This window comes from Elephantulus edwardii, unplaced genomic scaffold (genome assembly GCF_000299155.1).
Source record: "Elephantulus edwardii isolate Elephantulus edwardi_28Jun2011 unplaced genomic scaffold, EleEdw1.0 scaffold00357, whole genome shotgun sequence".
Taxonomy (NCBI): Eukaryota; Metazoa; Chordata; class Mammalia; order Macroscelidea; family Macroscelididae; genus Elephantulus; species Elephantulus edwardii.
Window position 1 is genome coordinate 1,072,543 of NW_006400107.1, and position 9,349 is coordinate 1,081,891.

Sequence of the window (9,349 nt, forward strand, 5' to 3'; positions counted from 1 at the left end):
TGCAGCAAGTGCTTCAGGTCCTCCTCAGTTTCAGCAAGCAGGGTTGTGTCATCTGCATAACGCAGGTTGTTGATGACTCTTCCTCCAATCCTTCATCTGCATAACGCAGGTTGTTGATGACTCTTCCTCCAGTCCTGATGCCATATTCCTGCTTGTACAGCCCAGTGTCTCAGATGATCTATTGTGCATACAGATTGAAAAGGTATGGAGACAAAATACATCCCTGATGGACCCCCTTCTTGATTTTGAACCATGTAGTGTCTCCTTGCTCTGTTCTGATGACTGCCTCTTGGTCCAAGTATAAGTTTCACATTAGCACAATCAAATGTTCTGGGATTCCCATTATTTTCAGAGTCAGCCACAGCTTGTTGTGACCTGCACAGTCAAAAGCCTTTGAATAGTCAATGAAGCACAGATAGATATTCTTCTGGTATTCTTTGCTTCCTGCCAAGATCCATCTAACATTAAGTATCATATCCCTAATACCATGACCTCTTCTAAATCCAGCCTGCACATCTGGCATTTCTCTGTTGACATATTGTTCCAAACGTTTTTGGATAATTTTCAGCAGAATCTTGCTTGCATGTGATATTAATGATATTGTTCAATAATTTCTGTACTCTGTTGGTTCACCTTTTTTTGGAATGGGAACAGATAGTGATCTTTTCCAGTCAATGGGCCACCTGGCTGTTCTCCAGATTTCTTGGCACAATTTAGTGAGCACATCCAGGGCAGTGTCTGTTTGTTAAAATATGTCAATTGGTATGCCGTCAACTCCAGGAGCCTTGTTTTTTGCCAATTCCTTCAGAGCAATTTGAACTTCTCCTTCGTTACGATAGGCTCTTGCTCATATGTCATTTCATGAAATTCTTCTGTGTCAGCCAATTCCTTCTGATACAGTGACTCTGTGTATTCCTTCCATCGTCTCTTGATATTTCCTGGATCACTCAACATTATACCCAAAGTACCCTTAAGTATTGCCACCCGTGGCTTGCATTTGTTTTTCAACTCCTTCAGCTTAAGAAACACTGAGCGAGTCTGGCCCTTTTGATTTTCCGACTCCAGCTCTCTGCACATTTCATTATAGTATCTTGTTTTATCGTCCCGGGCTGCCTTTTGAAATTTTCTGTTTAGCTCTTTGATTTCTTGGTTTCTTCCTTTAGCTTTGACTTCTCGACGCTCTAATGCAATATTCAGAGTCTCATCTGACATTCATCTTGGTCTTTTCTTCTTCTTCAGCCTTTGAAATGATCTTTGCATTCTTCATAGATGATTGATATCCTACCAGAGCTCATTTGGTCTACACTCATTGGTGCTCAAGGCCTCAAACCTGCTCCTGAGATGGTTTTGAAATTCGAGTGGGATAGCCTTAAGTTCAAATTTTGGTTCCCGTGGGCTTGATTTAATTTTCTTCAACTTCAGCTTGAACTTGCATTTGAGTAGTTGGTGGTCTGTCCTACAATCGGCACCCAACCTGGTTTTCACTGCTGATATTGAGCTTCTCCACTGAGTCTTTCCACAAATGTAATCTATTTGATTCCTATACATGCCATCAGGTGTGATCCATGTGTATAGCCTGTGTTTATGTTTCTTATAAAAGGTATTTGCAATGAATAAGTCATTGAATGTGCAGAACGCTATCATTCTATCTCCAGCCTCTTTTCTCTCACTGAGCCCATATTTTTCAGCTTCTGATCCTTCTTCCCTGAAATACAGAGAAGAAGGAACAGCTGTAAGCAGACACTAGTGATTGGAACGTGGAACGTGAGAAGCATGAATGCAGGAAAATTGGACATTGTTAAGAAAGAAATGGAACACATACATATTGACATATAAAATGAGATGGCTTGGCATGGGACATTTTGAATCAGATGATTATATGATTTACTATGCCGGGGATGAAAAGGTGAGGAAGAATGGGGTTGGTTTCATAATTTAAAAAGTCATTTCTAGATCCATCCTGAAATACAATGTGGTGAGCGAAAGGATAATATTCATACACATACAAGGAAGTCCAGTGAATACCACTATCATTCAAATATATGCACCAACAACTAGAGCCAAAGAGGAGCAAATAGAAGATTTCTACCAACTTTTGCTGTCAGAAGTTGATCAAACATGTAATCAAGATGCAATATACATATATATTTGGTCATATTACAATTTGGAGTTCCTAAGTGGCTGAAAATGGATAATACGCTCACTGCTAACCTAAAGGTTATCAGTTCATGCTCACCTGGAGTCATTTCAAAATAAAAACCTGTTAATGAACTTCTGATAAACCAGCCACTGAAAATCTTATGAGGTCACATGGGAGTCACTATGTTAATACCACCAGACACCTGCTTTAAATGTTCCTCTGCTTTAAACTGTCTGCATCAGGAAGACACAAAAGATCATGCCAACATGATCTGAACGGAGCTATTTGTCTCAACTAAATGCCCACCAATGGCTCAGTAATCTGCAGACATCCAAACTGTGAATGCAATGCGACCAGTAAAAAGAATGTGCTGATGTGATTAAGATAGACAAAGGACAAAGCAATTTGTACCATATTACGTTCATTCCTTGTTATACATATGACTACATTAATACATGCATATAGAAAGGCAAAGAGAAACAAAAACTAACAGCCCCCTCTTCTTTGAAGGAGCTAGGGTGTCAAAGTGCATGCTAATCATATTCGAGAATCTTATACAGTGAGAAGATACCCAGCTATTTCTTGTTTTGCTCTGTTTTAAAATGAAACTTCCATCACAAAGCAGGAAAATTTTCCTCTCTTTTGAACACAATTGCTGTTGCTGCTGTTGTTCTTGTTGCTGCTGCTGCTGCTGTCAGGTGCTTGCTTTGCTCCATCTTGTAGTAACCTGTGTCCAGCAGGAAACCCCACACTGTCCTCCCATCTCTGCTTTGCTCATGTCCATTGTTGCAGCCACTGAGCCAAAAATCTATCACATTGAGGGTCTTCCTCTCTTTCTCTGATTCTCAGAGTCTGATTCATTTCTTTAAATCTGCATATGTGTCATGAAATCTTATGTATAGAATTGTCTCAAAGACATTTAAAAGACCAGAGGAAATGCAGCAAATGCTAAACATGGGCTCCTCTGGAAGGCAGGCTTCTGACATATTTCTTCTTCACATACACCTCCTTTTCTCAGACGAATTAATGAATGTGTGTCACGTCTTTTCCAGGCTCATCTTGTAGCCCCATAACCCTGGGCCTGCTTGTGGTCATCATCTTGGTTCTGCTCGTGTCCCTGAGTTTGACCATCCACTTGCACTGTGAGTCCTCTTGGGGTGCCATGGTGACCCATTTGCTGTTTGAAGTGTCCCCAAGGCTATTTTCTTCTCTGAGGAAGCAGAGAAGATGGCAGCCTGGTGGAAGTTTATGTGGGTTCCCTAAACCCATAAGAACCATTTGATTCTTGACCAATGGCCTTTGTGGTTGCTCAGGAAGCCACCGTGTCTGTGGTGTTAAGGAATCTGGATTTGATCCTGCCTTGCTGCTCACTGGTCTAGTAACCTTGAACCATTGTTTGGCTTCTCTGAGCCCCTGTTACCTCAGCCACTTTGGGCTGCTGCATGTGAATACATGCCACGTGGTCTTTGCTTGGTGGATGGGAATGTGTTGGAGCTGAAAGCTCACAACATAGAAAAGACAGCAGGTGGAGGGTCCAAGTTGTGTCCCCTAATGTAGGTGGGGAGCTCAGTGATGACTGCTGCCCTGTCAGTATTCCAGCAAGTGACCCATCCTCCTTGGTCCTCAGACTCTACGTGGTACCGGACTCAGCATAAGGCAGAGATCTGGAAAACTGCCCCACAGTTGTTTGAGGGACCCAAGGCCCAACTCCAGCCCTGGTGCTGTCCTCACCTGAGCTGCCACCAAGGTGTCCCTTTCTTTGAGGTCCTGATAGAAACATGAACTCGATCCGTGGTCCTTCACTTCTATGGATCACAGGCTTCTTTGAACATTTGATGTCAGTACACCCCCTTCCCACAGAGAAGCACATCTGTGCACACACTTAGGCTCACAGTCACTCCAACCAAGGGGGATGTGTACCCTGTTATGGCTTAGGAGTCAGAAAATATTTTCAGTCATAATCATTAAAAAGATTATAAATAAATATAACTTCAGTCTGCAAGTCAATGCAATTATATGTTACGTGAACTATTGAATGTGCCTCAAAAATAAAGAGTGCTAAAGCATGAGATAAACATATCGGCTGGATGAGTTTGTCCTGTCTTCCCGCATCCTAGAAGGAAGTTGTGCTGTCTCTGAGCACACACTCTGTTAGGGGAGGGTGGGTGCATGGGCAGAGACAGAAGAGCTGGATGAGGATTCTAACTACTAGTCACTAGCCCTGTGACTTTGGACACATCCCTACTTGTTTTATGCCTCAGTTTCCCTGTTTATTAGAAGAAGGTAATGTAATAGAGCCTGGTCTTGCTCTGAGGGTTCAGGGAAGTGCATTTCTGGGAGGCATCTGAGCTGTGCACTGTCTTGTCACCACCCTCCTCCAAGGAGTTGTGGCATTGGTGGCCCACCCTGACTAGTGCCCTCCTTTCCTTTTTCAGGCAAGTGGAAGAGAGCACGGCTTCGTTTCGTAAAACAGTAAGTAAGATCCCTGGGTCCTCAGAGAAGCAGAGATAGTGTCCCTGGACATGGTGCTGGGTGTCTGTCCTTTTGCTGCTGGGCAACCATCTCTATACTGTGGCCTCCTAACCTCCACTGCTCCCAGAGCCAGATGCAAGCAGCACCTTCCACGACTCCTAGCCTGTGAATAAACATCCAACAGGCTTTGGACACAGAGATCATGTAGGCTAAAGTCTCCTGGGAGTGTTTTCGGTGTGAGAGCTTGCTCTTAGCTGTCTTGATGGTGGCACTAGATATAAAGTGTACTAACCTCTGTCGACCTGGCATGTCTTCGTCCCATAGACCTAGGTTTCTAAACCCAAATGTTTAATCCCATTTTCATATCAGCATGGAAGTTTCCCAGCTACTTAGTGAAAGGCAAGCGAGATTTAAAGACAGGCTGGTTCACCCTACCAGTAGTGGGCACCTTTCCTGGAAGCCGTGGACAGGGGTGGTGGCATTGGTGTGATGGTTCCTTGGCCCCACCTGACTTCTGGGAGACAGAAGACTCACAAGCTGAGTTGCTGAGACAGGCACACAGGTGCAGAAGCAGTAGAGGCTGAGGCTACCAGCTGCACCTGCCACAGGGCTCATACCCCACAGGCCCTCTCGCATGGCATTGCCTTGACTTCTCTTTCTCATAACAGAGGCTGCTTCACATCTCCCTGCTTTATTGCCTACACTTGCTTCTCAGAAGAACTTCATCTATATGGAAATGTTTGAAAAATTACACACACATATATGGATATACACACACATACTGACTTTTAGAATGAAGAGGGCAAGTGGGCCCAGTGCTAATGAACTCTGGCACCAACAAAAGGTGGCCCTGGTTTCTGACTCTAGTCCCAAGTGCTCCACACTAGCTCTGTAATTGTAGACAAGTCACTTCACCTCACTAAGCATTCGCTGCCTCTTCTGTAAAATAGGACAGCATTGCCAACCTGGTAGCTATTTTGAGGATTTATGAGGTAATCAGTAAGTATGACAGAGACTGTCATACTTGTTGGTGCAGATCCATGGTTTATAGGGTCACTACGGGTTGTGGTTAACTCGATGACATCTAGCACAGCTTTGAGGTCATGTCCACAAACCAGACCTGCACCTGATCCCATGCAGTTGGAACAGTAGCTCATTCATTTGATGTATGCAAGTTCAACTCCAAACTAGCTGTGAAGCTGGCATAGTCTGGGCAATGCTCTACAGTCACAACAAAGGCTACAAAGAGTCAGAGCTTACTTGATAGCACTCTAAAAATTCAACCTTACAAGATTATCAACTAAGAAATAGAGTATGTATTTGAAAGTATCATTTTCATGTACATACTATTATTTGTTCTATAATATATTATGTATTATGCATATATGTGGATGGTGAAATTTCATCTCACTTACTTTGAGCAGGTGGTTGGGAGGGACAAGTCCTTGGAAAAATCATCATGCTAGGAAAGGGAGAAGGTCTTAGAAAGAAAGGAAGACCCTCAACAAGATGTATTGACCCAGTCACTGTCACACGAGGCTTGAGTATATGAGAGATGATGAGGATGGTACAGGGCAAGGCAAAGTTCATAGGGTCACTATGAGTCGTGTTATTGTCTAAGAAATATTCCATTTTCAGTCGTAATGTTGATTTTGTTTAATTTTCAGCTTATGTATTGAATTTAGAAACAACTTCTTACTTTACTTTCTTTTTGGTATATTTATCTAAGTCTAGACATTAGAAGGGAGCTCTGGTGGTATGATGTTGTTGTTGTTAGGTACCATTGAGTCGAATACACGTCATAGAGATCCTAAGAACAGCACACTTTTCTGGACTACTGGGAATCAGTTTTGAATGCAGGCTTCATGCTTGAAAAGGCCAGGGATTCTGAGGACCAGCCAAGGGTAGGAGGGGGGGTGGGTGTGGTCCAAGTGGGCCCTGAGGCTCCAGCCCCTACTCACTCCTATCTATATTTGCATTTTCCTGAAAGATGTCTTTTGAACATAAGATTAGTAGCTATAAAAAAGAAAGAAAATTTGAAAATTCGCTCTGGTTTTGCCATCACGACCCAGTGGCAGAGCTTGTAATTGCAAATTGAAGCTGTGATTGGGTGGCTGTGTACTAACTCCTAACTTTCCCCTCTGTGGCTTCCTCCTCTGGGCCCCTCATTGTGCGTCTCAGCTTCAGAGGCACGGAGAGAGCAACACTACTCAAAGCTAGAGTTCTCAGAGCTGCTTTCCTTGAGCTTTTTTTCTTAAAAAAAGTTTTCATTCTTTCCATTACTGTACATTTTCCTAATCCCTCCTCAGCTCACCCCACAATGCAGCCCTTGTTCTAGATTGTTGTCATACATATAATGCCTCATCATATATTCCTCTCAGACTTTTCTTCCCCTCATCTGTTAATGCGATGTTCATTAGCCTGTAGGTTCTTTTACTATTTTCTCCTCAATCCTCCCATGTCTGTCCTATTGTATAACAGTGATGCTATATGCTATTTGTCCTTTTGTGACCGAGACATTTCACTCAGCATAATGTCCTCTATGCTCACCCATGTTGAATGATGTTTCTTGAGTTCATTGTTTTTCAATGCCGTGTATTACACTGTGTGAATGTGCTATAGTTATTATATAGGTTCCTTTTTTAATGACAAAATTGTTGTTGTATGTTATTTAGTCATAATAGACTCAGCTGACCCTCTAACGGGTTTTCAGAAGAAGTAAATCGCATGAGGAGCACTGGTGGATTCGAAACACTTGCCTTTGGAGTGACAGTGCAGGTTCTTACCACTAGGTCAACAGAGAGAAAAGCACTTTAAAATGTATGAAGTCTCTGGGTGATGTGCAGCTGCGAACCACAAATTTGTTGGTTTCCAGACAATTCAGCAGCCCCTGGGGGTGAGGTGATCAGCTTCAGAGGAACCAGCTGCTAGAACTCCACAGCGCACAGTTCTGCTGTTGTGTGGTCATGGGTCAGAAGAGACCCAACTGTGGTTGCAGCTCATCTGGGTTTCTTTTTTAAAAAACACTGACACAATTCTTAGGGAAAGCCAATTGGGGTAGAACCTGCATCATTTTTTGCCATCTGTCTCTGCTTCAGGAAATTCAAGTGGTTCTCCTGAAAGTAAGCATTTTCACAACTTGCTGTTTTTCAGGTTTTACAAATGAACGGAGAACACATGTTACGTGTCCTGCCTTGGTCAGAGATGAGCAAGATCTGAGAGAAACCAAAGGGCAGGGACACCTTCACAGTGGAGACTCACTGACCTGCATAGCCCTTGCTTTCAAAACAGGCTCTCTCTGTGGCTGTTTGCCTGGGAGCAGCTTGTTAACCCATTCCATTCTTCGAGAAAAAGCCCCAGAACCCAGGGCACCTCCCGGAGCTCTCAGCAAGAACTGGAAGATTTGCTGATCAACTTCTGATCCTGAACTTGCCTCCAGCTGTGCTGGGACTGTGGCGTTGACTGTGTAGCCCCTGCCTTGGCAGGTTGCTCTGCCTGGGAGGCAGTGACAGTGGTTGCCTCGTCTCTCGGGTTGGAGCTGGAGTGGCCTCCCTGGGCTTCCCAGGACGAGTAACTTCTCACAGATGGTCTTCTCCCCCAGTGATGAGGAGGCTTCTCACCAGGGACTGTCCTAGCATCTCAGTGGGATGTCACATCATCTCCCTTTGCAGGGCTTTCTCAGCTCCCATTTTCTGTTCTCCCGTGGCCTGTATGTTTCTTTTCCTCTCTCATTTTCTGTTCTTTTAAATAAAATATTTTAGATTAGAAAATAAAAACCTGGGTAAACGATGCAAATGTGTCCTGTGGGGTAAAGTACCAATGTCTGTCTGCAGCAGCGATGCTTACGCTCAGCTCGAAGGGAACAATAAGGGCAGCAGTGGTGTAGCTCTGCTTTTTGTCCCAGACCTCTTTTTCCTGCACAATACTGTGCATCCATGTTGTGAAGTGAAGAGAATACCTGAAGAGGTAAAGACTACTTAGAGCTGCAGGACAGCCCGTGATGACTGGCCTGAACAGAAAAATAGGCACCACAAGTCCCTCCCTGCCCCGTCCCTTTCCAGTTCCTGTCCACTTCTACGGAGAGAAGACCCGGGAGAATGCCCAGCCCCAAGGATTTCTTGTCCAAAGGGGAAGTGAGCAGCATCAGGCCTCTCAGGCCACAGGTCCATTCATGTTTCATTATCTATCAGTTCTTGACTGCTGAGGGGAAAAAAGGGCATGGAGATAAAAACCTTTGCACTTTTAAGAGTCAGTTGGATGAGACTCCGCTAAGCCCTTCTCTTTGTGGGTTTTAGCTACATGGGGACTAATGATTAAGAAAATAATAATAAACCTTGAGTTAGAAGCCTAAGGCTGTCAGAAACACCATGAAATGAAAATAGAGTTTCCCTCCACCGGGACTTGTCCTGCTGTGTCAGGGCTGGGAGGTGCAATTTAAGAAGGCCATTAGTAAACTAAGTAACATTTACAGGCAGTTACAGAAACTGAAAAAAAAAAGGGTTACAAGAGTTAGGGAAGGATGGCCAGAGTAAGGGAGCAGCCTCCCCTGCATCTGAGATTCCATGCTGGGCATAGGAAGGCACTACAGACCTGAACAGGAAGGTAGGCATCCAAGGGGGGGCTGGGCGGATGTGGGGCTGCTCCTCAAAGAAAAAGCTGCCTGCCCTCCAATTCTTAGAACAACGGGGTAACAGTCTCTAGATTGAACCTCAGTTTTAGGACTTCAGGGGGGAAAGC

General features: G+C 44.1%; 1 protein-coding gene across 1 annotated transcript in view; it reads left to right on the forward strand.

Annotated features, from left to right (window-relative positions):
* Window positions 1–8,922, forward strand: part of LOC102865909 (T-cell surface glycoprotein CD8 beta chain-like) — a 26,184-nt gene extending 17,262 nt beyond the window's left edge. Inside the window, exons 4-7 of the mRNA XM_006902019.1 lie at window positions 3,193–3,282; window positions 4,576–4,612; window positions 8,374–8,578; window positions 8,908–8,922. Coding sequence (XP_006902081.1) covers window positions 3,193–3,282; window positions 4,576–4,612; window positions 8,374–8,578; window positions 8,908–8,922 — 347 coding nt within the window. The remainder of the gene's footprint in view (window positions 1–3,192; window positions 3,283–4,575; window positions 4,613–8,373; window positions 8,579–8,907) is intronic.
* Window positions 8,923–9,349: the final 427 nt, after the last annotated feature.